The sequence below is a fragment of the Channa argus genome, chromosome 5 (genome assembly GCF_033026475.1).
Source record: "Channa argus isolate prfri chromosome 5, Channa argus male v1.0, whole genome shotgun sequence".
Taxonomy (NCBI): domain Eukaryota; kingdom Metazoa; phylum Chordata; class Actinopteri; order Anabantiformes; family Channidae; genus Channa; species Channa argus.
In genome coordinates this window covers 11,357,021-11,370,952 of record NC_090201.1, presented here as the reverse complement: position 1 = coordinate 11,370,952, position 13,932 = coordinate 11,357,021, and the positions used below count along the sequence as shown (strand labels likewise).

Genomic DNA, 13,932 nt, shown 5'->3' with positions numbered 1-13,932 from the left:
AGAAGTGAGAGAGATGCCAGGACCTACGTGGAGTTCTGCAGGCTTCCAGAAAGGTTGAGCAGCAGCAACAACAATAACAACAACAACAACAGAGCACATCATATACCAATAACACGAACACTATATCCAATACCTGCTCTCTAACACTGATCAATATGGTGAAATGAGAGGGAAGGGACACAATGTGCAAGTCAAAACTAAAGCTTGCAATGGCTGGTGATGAAAAAATGCAAATCCCAGTTATCCAAATACGTCAAATAATCATTGTAACTGATTATTTTCATGTAAACTTTTATCAATGCTTTTTGTCAACATAGTTTCCAGCCTTATGATTAAAAAACAACTTTTATAATAGTGAAACAAAACAATTATGTACAGTGTAATTTAATGCATTGCTTAAAATGGAAAGTAATGTGTAAAAGCATTGTTTTTTTCTAAATGATTGTACGGCAGTGCACAGTGCCTACAAAATCTAATCTTATTAAAATTCAGACAGTTAGATATGTAATTAAATATACAATATAATTATAGATATGCTATATAAATAAAAAATAGTGTATTTATAGCACAATTACAACATAGATGCTACAGGCTTAAAAACAAAGACATTAAAGTAAAAGCTGTACAGTATTTGGATGCTTCTACAATCAGGCAATAAAAAGGGTTTGCTTTATTTCATCAAGGAAAGAGCATGCAGCAGGCAACACTTAATTAAATCATAAAGATAAACATCGCCACCATTAGACCACTGATAAAAACATGGTTAGCCTAATCTCAAATTAAGTTGAAAACCTGTTTCATCAATTTTTAAAAATCCATTCATTTATTTGTTTGTTTATATATTTATTTAATTTTCTGAGCTATTCAAATCAATAATTTGAATTTTATTCAAGACTCGTCTCCTTTAATCTGTGGTCCAAGGTTAAAATAGCTATGGAACTCACATGTTTGGACAGGTCTGGGCTTTTGGAGTCAACATCATACCTAAGAAGAAAGAAAATAAAAGCAACAAAGTCACTTTATTTGCAAAACTATAGAAGAGACTCTAAATCTAAATCTAAATATGGACATTTTGACTGATATGCTCTAGGAGGAAAGATTTAAAATGAATCATGGCTCTCTGTCATCTCCAGGAGCAGACAGGACATAGTCTAACCACATTTATCTCATTTTATCTTTTCAGATGTTTTTCTTTTTAAGGACATGCTTTGACTCAAATGTCTGGGATAGAGAAAATGGAGAAAGTTATGAATAAAAAAGAAACAGCACAAACACAAGATGGATAAATACAGATAATTTCTACTTGAGATACTGTTTGCCTAAGTAAATTTAAACTTTGATCATAATAAGACGAGGGCAGATGAGTAAGATAAAGAAAACAGATGTATAAAATTGTGTAAAATTCAAAATAAGTCAAGATAAAAAAAAGAGGGCAGGGTCTTTTCAGATGTTGTTATCTGTGGGACAGCATAACTAGAGGAGACCCTTTCTCTTTTCCCATAATAATGAGGGATGGACCTGGACTGATTTGCATGTGAATATAAAGCAATTAAAGTGAAGGAAATTGAGCATATGTGATGTTCTAAGATTAAACATTTGATGACACAATAGATCCTGTAAAGCCTAGAGATAATCAGGCATAATTAGAGAGAAATAGATCTGTGTCCTGACTAAAGGCAAATTAGTAAATTTTGCTGATGGTAATTTCTAGATTGTCTGATGGCATAGCTGTAGAAGCTGAGGTAGGAGCGATTTTGCTCTAAGAAATGTTTGTTTGTGTGATTTAAATGGAAATTAATTGGATCCTTGAAAGAACTAAAAAATACTATGTGCTGAGCCAACATTTCTTGATTTGTGTATAGTTAACCACTTAATGCTTTGTGTCTACAGTATATGTTAATTCTCTCACCACAATGATTATTTTGTCTTCGGTTGTTTTTTTATTGTTTCTAGTAAATATATTTTAAAGTTAGTATTTTATACAAGAACTGTGATAATGGCTGATAATGGAGTCAGTTCTCTCTACTCTGCCCAGTCGACCCCCTCTTTGCTCTGACAGAGCTTTGCTTTGTTCTTTATGCTTCAGATAATCATAGCTATTAACTACAATAACTAAGATTGCTCCAAATCTTCCTAATGAAGGAGAAATTGTTGCTCTTTTCAGATTGGTTAGTTAGAAGCATTTTAGAAGAGTGTACAGTATCTCTGCACTGCTGCCAGTGCTGTTCTGTGATTTTTGCTCATGGCTTTGACAGCATGTTTCCACATGAAGATAAATTATGGAGCACACTTCCCCTAAAAATATTGATGCTGTCAGGAAATTCATACGTTTTCTACCCTTTGGGTTTTTGCTTTGGCTCCAAACTGCCAAGAAAAAACCAAAGCCTGACAAACCTACTCTGTCTACTTATGGTTTCTGAGTCCAGGTTTAGTCAGCGGTTTTAACGTAAGTTAGGTGTTACACTCATAAGCACAAAAAACTGTTTTGCATGTCCATAACTTAAGTAGTTGGCATTTCTTACAATAAAAAAAGACTTTAAAAAACACATTGTTATTAAGAGTTTATTAAATCCAAAAGTTTTTTTTTTATTTATTTAAGTTTAAAACCTTGTAAACCTTGTGTCCCAGGCTGACCCTCCCACTAAAAACCATTATAGATTTGCCACTGGATAAAAGGACTTCAGAGAAAACGACTCACAAGTCGAAGCGAAGGTTCTGTTTCTCCTCAAAAAAGTAGTCCAAGATGTACTTTCTTACAAAGTCAGGGTTGAGAGTGTTGTCTATCACCTCAGTTCTGCCAAACTGAAGAAGAAGAAAACAGACAGAGGTTAGGAGAGATATTGATGAATGTAAAAAGCAAGACAACAAAACCGTCTGAAAAACAAATAGAAGGGATGGCCACTTTAACTTTGTTCTCCCTTTTCTTGCTGTGAGTCCCACCTATTACATATGCATACACATACATTTCAGAGGGTTGATTAATAGAGGTGCTTTCACACGCTGCTGCTGTGCAGAGGAAGCCAAGGGTGTGTTTCCTGGTTCCTTGATCCTCACTTCTCTCCCACATTAATTACAACAGGATAACCCACTCATCCACCCCACAGAGAGAATGAGATAAAGGAAGAGATCAGGAAAATGTGTAGAGAGAGACCAAAAGAAACAACATAGGTGGACTTAAGAAGAACGCAAAGGGGGGCAGAATTGGAGGGGGTGGAGAGCTCATACAAAAAAGTAGTGGGAGTGGGAAAGGAGTGGGATGGAAGAGGAGGAGAAAGACAGTGATTAAGGCTTTCTAATTAGTGGGATTTTTGTTCCCCAAGTGCCAAGCGGAGGAAAATATGCCAGAGGAATGGCTGGCAAAGACCCAACGCTCCATGCATATACTGTAATAAAAGCTGAATAAGAGTTTCAAAGATGAGTTAGCGTACATGCATAAATGATTTAAAGCCCTTTGAAATTACCCCGTTTAATCAAACAATCCATCAAATAAAGTGTGAAAATTTTATTCCTTAGTATATTTTAATTATGATGTGATTTATATTACATATTATTTGGCACAAGCATAAATAGAATTCATTTAGATTGTATCACTGGATGAGTAAAAAGACAAAGTCAACATTTGTGGCTTGTAGCTTGCCACAGGTCTGATTTACTTACTCCTCCCCTGAAAGCGGTGCTCTCACAAGTACAATCACTTCACCCAGAGTTGGGCCAGATGTTTAGAGATGTGAAACTAAAAGTTATTATTTGACCTTTTTTTTTCAAGCTCTAGTGTTTCAATCTTTCAATCGCGATTACTCTTTAATTATCTTTAATTGTTGTAAATGGCCAAATTCATCTGTTAAAGGACACCAGGGCAAACGTTACGGCTTAAATAAACTAATAATGCTGCTCAGTGGTGCTTGAAAGATGATATTCCCTGACTGGGATAACCTGTCTTTCAAAAATGCCAAAAATTAGCAATGTTCCTTCAAGGCCACAGAACACATTATACAGTATTATTAACTATTTTCAGTCTGAGCAATGCTGATTAAGACTAGTCAGCTGAAGTTGATGTGTAATATTCGTGAATGGTTTGAATTCTTTCTGGTGGTAAATAGAAAAATAATAGTCTTGATTTTATTTTCTTATAATAGTTAGTGATTCTGTGATAACATTTGAGGTTTTGCATTACATTAGGTAATTCATCATCAAAATTCTCTCACTAATGCTGGAGTGGTGATTCAATTTATGCACGGATTGGTGTTCGGCTCTTGTTCCTCCACTATAATAGAAAGATGTCAGGTGTGTTCCTTCATATAATCTATAACTGTGTTTGAGGCAAACATGTCCTCTGCCATGCGATTTCTGTCACAGTCAAAGCTTTTTGCAAGTAGGGGTCAACCTTGTTTTCTTAAAATCAGGATCAATCAAAACATCCATCAATCAATCATTACACCACAAACCACAAATACAGAACATTGTCAGCAATTAGGACAACACATATATCAATCTATGTCATTACTGCCTATAAAACACCTGTTTTAACTGTGTTTTTTAAGCCTGTATGTTTTCTTCTGTGAACTTGCAAGATCTAAATTGAAGAAAAATGAATGCTAAAGCTGAATTGCGAAAGCCAACCAAATTTTCCAAGAGATACTAAAGTGTTGATGAAGCAACACTTCAGTATCTGAGCAAATGTCAGTCAAGACGCTGGTTAATGCAAAGATGAGCTCCATAATGTGATTTTCCTGCTGAGTGGAGGAGACAATTCAGAGCTGCAGAGTTCATTAGATCCTGCAGTACTGCTGGAGCTGGCTAATGAGAATCTGGCAGTAAGTCCCTGACCTGTGCCCCACACAGGTGCCACATGCATGTGGTGAATTGAATTCTTCAGGCTTGCTCTACTAAAAGTTACATTACAGACTTCTGAAATTGTATTGAAATGTGAACATGTAGTTCATGAGTCTAAACCTTGATTATTTATAAGTATTTTAAGTTCTTTTTCCAAGCCTGTCAGAGTATTCAATATCTTATTCCCAGGAGCACCAAAAAGCCACCACTGGGGATTTGTGCCATCTGAATGTCCTGTAGTTCTCTGACTACCATGTCTTTTTTATGCTCCTTGTGGCATGTTTAGAAGACGGTTACACTGGGCTTATGTAATGACTTTGGTGGAGTGTGGTGTTCTCACAAAGAAACGTAAGTGTGAATTACTGTGAGACTGAGCTTTTGTGTATGTTGTGTGGCCTTGAGTTAAAAACACTTGGGTGTTTTTAAAAATTTCCCAAGACAGAGACAGAAACATACAGAAACACACAGAGTATTGAACACTCCCATAGGAATGATTGAGTTAAGGGCACTTTAGTTGCTGGGAGCCAAACAGCATGCTGAAAACCATCTCTTCCCCCCACAGGCGGCATGTGTTGCATGGCATCATGGGGAAATAAATCCCAAAGTTTGTTAGAGCTTTGAGCCGAAGCTGTGATTGTGTGAGGGGACACGTAACCTTAAACAGAGCCACACATGCACACACACAACTGTTGCAGCTGGAGTCACAGTGTGCACTAAAATCAACAGCCTGTGGTGTCACAAGCAAATGAGGCAATAGAACAAATAAGAAAAAACTTAAGCCAGTGTTAATTAGCACGATCTCTCTTCTGTTCTGTCTCTAAAGCTGAGTACACATGATCATGGAAAAACAGATTTTTCACAATGTTGGTGTATGTGCTGTGGGTTTTCTTTCCTGGCGCTGATGTATGTACAGTAGTGTGCTGCTCAAGCTGCAGCAGACCAAAAGTTGAAATTTGTTGGAATTTAGTTGTAAGCCACTGCTTATGCTACAACTAAATACGGAAACAAAAAAGCGTTAAGGATCAGAACTGTGCTGTGATGAGAACTGAAAACCGGCTACAAATTGCCCAATCAGTCATAATCATAACCTCAGAGGTTCCTGTTATAGTTGCTGACATGTTTTCTTACAGTTGCACATTAAAAGAATTAATGTGCGTTTGTGACGGTAGTCAATGCACTTTGCTGTGAAACCCTTTCATTTTGTTGGTTTTACAGTGTCCCTTAATCAGAGTTGACAAATATGTTAAATCTATCAGATCTTATGATTGAGCTCTCAACACTGACAGTGCAGAAAAGTTACATGCACGGTGTAAATGTCTGTAAATGTATCCACGTTCAATCACTCTTGTAGGGGCTCCTTTCGTTTATGGAGAGGAGTGGTTCTCACAGGGACTTTCCTCATAAAACCTCCATGGTGCATGCTACAGTAGTTAGAATTTAGTGTTATTCACTCTTTAACACTACATGGTAACCACTAAATGGTAAACACTAAACTTTAATTATCAGAATTTAAATTTGACTCATTCAACCCAACATAAATTCAAAGAAGCATATCCATAAATTATTTTCATTCTAATTTTAAGTTGTTAAGGTATCATATTCTCCTGTATGATCAACCTTCTACGCTGTATCTCAACGATATAATAGTCAGCCATTAAAGAAATTAAGATCAGTTTTTCAAACTTACTGCCATTGGAAACTGTAATATGAAGAAATTACTGAGTCTCAAATCATACAGGGCATTCAAAAAGTATTCAGACCCCCTTCACTTTTGTCAATTTTGCTATGTTGCAGCCAGATACTACAATCATCCAGTCTATCTCAGGGCCGATACAGAGAGACAAACACAGACAAGCAATCATTCACACTCACATTCAAACCTACAGGCAATTTTAGATTCTTTAGAGTGTGAACTGGGGAAGGAACACAGAGTAGCGGGAGGAAGCCCACACAAACACGTGGAGGACATACAAGCTCCACACATGACATCAATCCTAAGCACACAGCCAAGACAACACAGAAGTGGCTAAGGGACAAATCTGTGAATGTCCTAGTGGCCCAGCAAGAGCCCTGACTTGAACACTATGGAACATCTCTGGAGAGACATGATCATGGCTGTCCACCGACGGTCCCCATCCAACCTTATTGAGCTTCAGAGGATTTGCACTAAGGAATCACAGAAAATCCCCTAAATCTCGTCACGTCATACGCAAGACTTGAGGTTGTAATTACTATTAAAGGTGCTTCAAGAAAGTACTGAGCAAAGGGTCTGAACGGAATGTACATGTGATATTTCAGTTTTCTTTACTTTTTAAAAAAATACATTTACACACATTTCTAAAATTCTTTTTTTCACTTCCTCATTATGGGGTACTGTGTGTAAATTAATAAGACATACTACAACTGTAGTATCAGGCTGCAACATAACAAAACTGACAAAGGTGAAGGGGCTCTGAAAACTTTCTGAATGTGCTGTAATACCTTACACCACTTTGTTTTGGTTTTTTGTCCTTTCGGTTTATCCCGTGAGTTCAGGGTCGCCACAGCGGATCATTGTCCGCATGTTGATTTGGCACAGATTTTTAACCGGTTGCCCTTCCTGACGCAACCCTCCCATATTTCTACTGGGTTTGGATCATCACTGCAGATCTGGGGAGGGGAATTGGCTGTTGGGGGTTTAGTGTCTTTGTAATACCTTACACCACTTATCATTGAGAATCTCCTCACTGATTGAGATATTGTGCTGTTTCCCAACACTGCTTGCCAAAAAACAAAACCAGTAACAAAATGCAATTGTACCTTTAATCATCCTAATAATAATTTACACTGACTGACCTCCAAAATGACTAATGACTTGTTAGATTCCACACCTGGTTTCATTAGTGCTGCATTTTAAAAACGAAACCTTATAGACATATGTGTTAATGGGAGGAGAACAATTAGGATGTGTGTTCATGCAAGTGTGTTTGGTGAGCCAGACTTTTTCTCCAAGAGTCCAGAAATATGACTTTATTTTCTGTAATTTGAGTTTTTTCATTATGTGTTTTATGTGTCCTTGTGTTTGCATAACTTGTTTAAGGGTCAAGTGCATTTTAGAGCTCACCCCTCTGAGGTTCTATTAGTGAACAGTACTTGAAATCATTTAACAATAACGAGACATCCCCTATGGGTCCTTTCACAGTTAGTCTAGATACTCTCTAGGAGTCCCTGGATCAAACAAATAAAGTTTTGTATCTGATGAGGGAAAAAGTTTAATATGTCATGTTGTTCAGCTACCAGCAAATGAGATCTGAGATCTGGTTTTGCACACTGCATACTGCAGCCAACTTACATAACAGCATTCACACTTTACTGAACATACTGAGCTCTCAGGCAAAACGGCCATTGGACCAGGAAAACCTCTAATCAGTCCAAGCATAAAATCGCCCTGAGGCATTTTCCCAACCAAGTTTAGGGTAAGGCACTTTACTTTCAAAGAAACTGAAAGTATAAGGCAGACAGAAGCACTCTTGACTAGTGGTGCTTGAAATTTTGGATCATGTTTTTAGTCATAATGATGCAGAAATGGGGAAAATTTGCAAAACCTTTAAGCACCACTGTGGCTATGATGGAGCCATTCAAGACTTTCACACAAAGCACCAACTGCACCAATGACAGTAATGGCTTGCATGAGAAATAGTGGAGGGGAACACCACCCCAGGCTGACTGGTGTGCTAGAGGTTACTGTCAGAGGCATCGGTCAGTCACCTGCTTGTCCTTGCTTGTCTTCTCTGAGGTTTGGGTGTTTTCAGTCTTGCTCACACAGCTTCACCTGTAGCTGCATCAACACCAACCACTTCTGAACAATATGATTATGGATATAATGCTTTATCTCCATGAGAAGGGGACTGGTTTAAATTAGTGAACATGACTAACGTATTCATTGCCTTGAAATTAAACCAAAATGAAAAGCTCATTACATTAATTAGATTTGGGGAACTTAATTGAATTAACAGCTGTTGTCAAAGTAGAAAGGCAAAGGACCTTTTGTGTTTTATAACAGAAAAATCTTGACATATTATGTCCCATATTAAGCATATACACAATCCCTTAGCAACATTTGAATGAAAGCCCACACAGCCATCTGTAATAAGCAGGTGAAGACACAAGAAACGCATAAGGGTCATCTGACTGATAAATAAATACACAGGAATCTCATTTAATTATTAGGCATAACACATGCACTCCAGACAAATTATTTACAGATTCACAACAGGCTTATATTGTAGTTATAAGCATGAGTAAAGAGTGAATTTACATGAGTATACTTTTTTTGGAGTATTTTCAGCTGTAGATTGCTTTTAATAAAACTGGGATCCACTGGGATCTTCATCATCACCAACATGTTGACACTTTTCCATTGGTTTTGCACAGTTTTTACATCCTTAATCAAAACAGTTAGCAAACATGTCATTCAGTGGCCCAAAATGTTGTTGTATTAACTGTGTAAATGAAAGGAAACATGTATAAAATTCCTAATATATATAGTGCATCCAGAAAGTATTCGTGTGATTTTTTTCGTTTTTTTATTTGTAATACATTTGCAAAGATTTCTAACAAACTTCTTCTACGTTGTCATTATTGGTTATTGTTTGCAGAATTTTGAAGGACAACTATTAATTAAATCTATTCTGTCATTTAGTCAATTAGTTTCTTTTTATTTTTCTGTATTTTTGCAGTAGTATTTGCAGTGGTCAGCTTTTCTGTGCTTGAACAGTAGTGAAAAAAAGAATGAAATCTTCTGCGATACGATAAAAATGTTTTTAGGATTTTTTAGTTGTTGTTTTCTCACTGAAGAAAGAATACAGCTGTGCCATATTGAGTGTCTGAATTAGTCTAGTCTAGATGCTCACAGAAGGTTTTGCATATCTAAGACCAACTGGTGCAGAAAGACCTACACACAGGGATGAATCAAGAAAACATTGTTAGAAAATCTCAGTATCTCAGTTTCAGTATTTTACCAGGCCATCTCAAAATGTGTAGGTGCATCAGGGTTTGTTAACTCTACTAAAATCCCTATGGGATAATGTGATATATAATGTCTGTTTGAAAGAGTGTGAAATTGTCACTAATATTGTGTTATTATATAGGGAAATGTTAGTTTTTTAGTTATTTGAAAAACTGTTTTCAGTAGTTTTCAGGTAACAATGGCTGACAAGGTACAAAGAAATACTGTACATTCCCATTTTTTAAAGTACATTGTCAGCAAAATACTTTGATACTTTGTTTAATTCATTGATGCCTTTGGTCTTGTCCCATTTCTTGTTTGCTGACAATTAACAAATTATAGATTATTGTAAACTTTATGTTTCAATGTTGTGTCTATGTTCGCATTCAGATTAATGGCAGGCAATGCTTGTCCTACTGCTTAAAGCTGGGATGGTCCAATGAAAGTCACTGATATTATCTTTAATAGTACATTTCTTAGCAACTGAATTCAATATTTCGTTAATGTTATTGAATATCATGTAAGGGTTATTTACAAACAAAATTAATAAACAAATAAATTGGTCAGAAAATTGATGTAATGCTGTTTGTACTTCACAAACCAAACAAGGCAGATTGAAAGCTAACTTTATGCTAACTTTTTTTTCTCCCAAAATGTCAGCATACACATTGCGAGGGTTTTCTTTGGTGATTTAAGTCTCCACAAAATTTCCCAGGTATTTTCAGAGAACCGATGGCTGACCAGCTTTAATGAAGGGTTATGGCCAAGGACTGTGTTCAGAGTGAAATGAAAAAGTAGATAAAGTACTAAAACATTTCAACTAGAGCCTCAAATATCCTGCTCTACACACACACAAATACACACAGAGACATAAGCAAAACAAAAATATACAGTGAGCACAGCAAGAACTTAATTGATCAGAAGTGTGTGTGTGTGTGTGTGTGTGTGTGTGTGTGTGTGTGTGTGTACTCACTTCTCTCCACTGTTTGGTTTCCACACCTTGTGTATAAAGCACGCATACTGTGAAAAAGTACCAGATAGGGACAGAAAAAGATGAAATATTGCAGGAGAAAGAAATACATAGGGAGCCAGAAAGAGTAAAGGGAGACACAATGAGAGAATGCATGCAGTCAGATTCCAAATGGGAAATCAACATGAGGGTTTTAGCTCCACTACGGTGAACAAACAACCATGGCACTCTGAGCAAAACAAAGATTTCCCAAGTCACAGACAAAATAGCACACGGACCAAGAGAGGAGAAAAGGCAAAACTAGAGTGGGAGGAATGCAATATTCCTAAAGTATCTGAACAGAGATGAGAGAAGAGCACAGACACACACTTGGACAAAGTTCTTACAACATACTCACATGGATCTGACTTGGAGAATGTGTCCTTATCCAGCAGATTTCTGGAAAATAAAGATTTAAAAAATGTTGTTAGTCACACATTTTTTACAATTAATCATTTTGTTACATTCTTACTTTCCATTTTAGCAATTTTGAGTTTTGTATATTTTGACCTCAGCTATATTTTTGTCCACATGTATGTATTAAGGGGTTTTTATGTTAATAGTTATTTTCCTTTTGCATAAAGCCTCAGCACCCACAGATATTTTTCCATTTGTTCAGCTGATTAAACCCCAGGTTGAAGGTGGCGGACCTACTTTATGTTGGGAACTACACTACAAGTCTTTATTTACAAGATAATACAACACGCATTGTTTTTCCATCCATAAGAGGTCAGACCCACTTTCCTACAGTGGGCCTGAGTGCTCAAATCATTGCAATGAGGAAAACAACAGGCGCTGCATTTAGAAACAAGGCTGCAAACACAACCGACTGAAGAACTTAGCACAGATGACACCGGAAATGTTTCTAGGAGAAACTAAAGATACATATAAAATACAAAAACATACTTGAGTGGGTTGGAAAATGAGAAAAAGTTTTTTGTTACTATAATGATGATGACTTTAAATGTTGTGTTAGAATTTTGCCAATTATTATTCTGTAATGGTAATTAATCTGACCAAATGCTGTGCTTAACTGTGAAAAAACAGGAGATGCTCATTAATTACATTTAATCAAATGGTAATACTATGTCAAGTGTGTCCCAAGATAGATAGATAGATAGATAGATAGCAAGGTCTCCAGGGGCCATCTGTGCTAATTGCAGCACATTTCTTCAAATAGTTGTATTGTGGCTTTTTGCAGCCTTGTTTTTAAGTGCTGCACCTGTTTTGTCAAATTGGTGAAGTTATTTACCTTATTTGCGTGTGTTTTGTAATTTTGCAAGTGTTTTCACAAATTGCAGTGCGTTGAGACGGGACTGTGGTTGTCTCATCTGATGCTAATGTAGGCAGGCAGACGGATGTCTGTGCCCTTAGTTTAATGATGTGACAAAGTTTGGTTAAAGTTTGGTTAAGTTAAGTAGAACCCATTGTCAGGGTTACAGTAATGAATGACTGTCACGCTTTAAGCAACAGGAAGAGAAAAGTGTTCTGCCATGTTGAAGTCCATTTGTAATAACAGTCATTCCTTTTTATACTGTAGCAAAATATATTTTCAGTGTGTATTTTTAAAATGTTGTGTTGGTAGTTTTTTGTTATTAAATAGTGAAAAGGTCTTTGGGGAAGTATTACAATTACTCATCTCAGCCAGCTGGAGAGGCGTGTCGGTGTCTGTGTTTCACAGCAGCTGGCAGGCGACCAGATTGCCAGTGTTACACTGTAACAAACATGCACTGTAGCCATAGGTTATGGGTAGTCCCAGTGTTGCTAACCATTCTGAAGAGCAGGGACCATGTGACAAACTATCCAAAGTGACATTTACAGGTATGTTTACATGCTGTTTTATTGCACTGCAGCTGAGCAGCTAATTAGCAAAATAGCTTGTTGTCCTACTTGAGAGGCCTTGAATTACATGAGGTTACCTGTCCCCTGTAATAGAACAATTAGGTGATTAAAGTGTCATTTGTTCTGCCCTAACAGCCAACACGAGAGTCAGTGAGATGTCAGTCAAACACCTTCGCCATCCTGAGCAGATGTCTGTTCAACTAAGATGTGTGTCTTGGGTGTGCAGGAGCTTTAAACACTTTTTGTGACACTATACTGTTAGGAGGGAAGTGCTTGTATTAATTTAGATAGTTTTTATTAGCAGCCTTTATTATATGTTCAGGGATAATACTCTAATTTGTTGGTAGTAAGTGTTACTGTGTACTGTAGATAGTAAGGTCATTTGAGTGGAAATTACTCTATGTGGGATATGTTTTAATGATCTGGTTAGGAAGAAAGAATTTGGAAGAAAACAGGTTTTTGACAGTATAGCGTATAAAATATGACATATGAGCTAAAACCAAGTTGGATTTTCTAGATTTTCTACAGAAAGAAAAGCTTAGTTGCAACTTGATTTGTTGACACAAATAAATTATCAAAACCACCTTTAATCCACTCTTCTTGGAGTTTATGAAATGTCAATCATGCACAGTCCACACACATTCAGGGTTGAGGGAACAGGTCAAATCAGTCAAATCAAATCAAAGTGTTTATTGTTTCTCTCAAGAACAAAAACTGTTACTGACCCTTTTTTCTGTTACCAATGAATAAGAACTAATTCTAATTTAAAAGTAACTAAATCTCTATAGCTATTACATTAATTGCACAGGCAATCATCTTTCCGGGGACTTTGCATGCCATGAAGGCACTGCTGATAGAGCTTGGACTTGGCCATTGTATGCACTTTAACACTTGGGTGTAGGAGCTCCAAAAACATATGGCAAAGGTAAGAGAACATGATGGTGAAAGTGGGGCTTGGTTGCAGAAAATGGGTTGGAATTTGGACCACCCTCAGATTTATTGTCACAAATAAAAAATAAAAACTGTGTAGAGATGAAGGCATAATGTGTACACATGCTACATTTCTTGCAGATGGGTGCTTAAAATGTTTGCACTCTCATTTCAATTAGTTTTACATTTACAGTTTCCTGTGCGTAAGTAGTGTGTAGTACACAAACATGCTCATTTATACACTCACAGACTATGAATACTGGAATATTCCGAGCAGGGATATCAGCACAGAAAATTGTTGGGTTTGGTATCTTATACAATAGCAGCCTGA

The 13,932-nt window shown here is 36.8% G+C and overlaps 1 protein-coding gene across 3 annotated transcripts in view; it reads right to left on the bottom strand.

The window, feature by feature from the left end:
* cpne5b (copine Vb) overlaps window positions 1-13,932 on the bottom strand; it is a 107,323-nt gene that overhangs the window by 72,505 nt on the left and 20,886 nt on the right. For 2 of the 3 annotated variants that reach the window (XM_067505453.1, XM_067505455.1), the window contains exons 3-7: window positions 11,188-11,228; window positions 10,794-10,840; window positions 2,699-2,802; window positions 945-984; window positions 28-42 (exon numbers count right to left, since the gene is read on the bottom strand). In XM_067505453.1, coding sequence (XP_067361554.1) covers window positions 28-42; window positions 945-984; window positions 2,699-2,802; window positions 10,794-10,840; window positions 11,188-11,228 — 247 coding nt within the window. The remainder of the gene's footprint in view (window positions 1-27; window positions 43-944; window positions 985-2,698; window positions 2,803-10,793; window positions 10,841-11,187; window positions 11,229-13,932) is intronic. The other variant, XM_067505454.1, reaches the window with a different exon arrangement.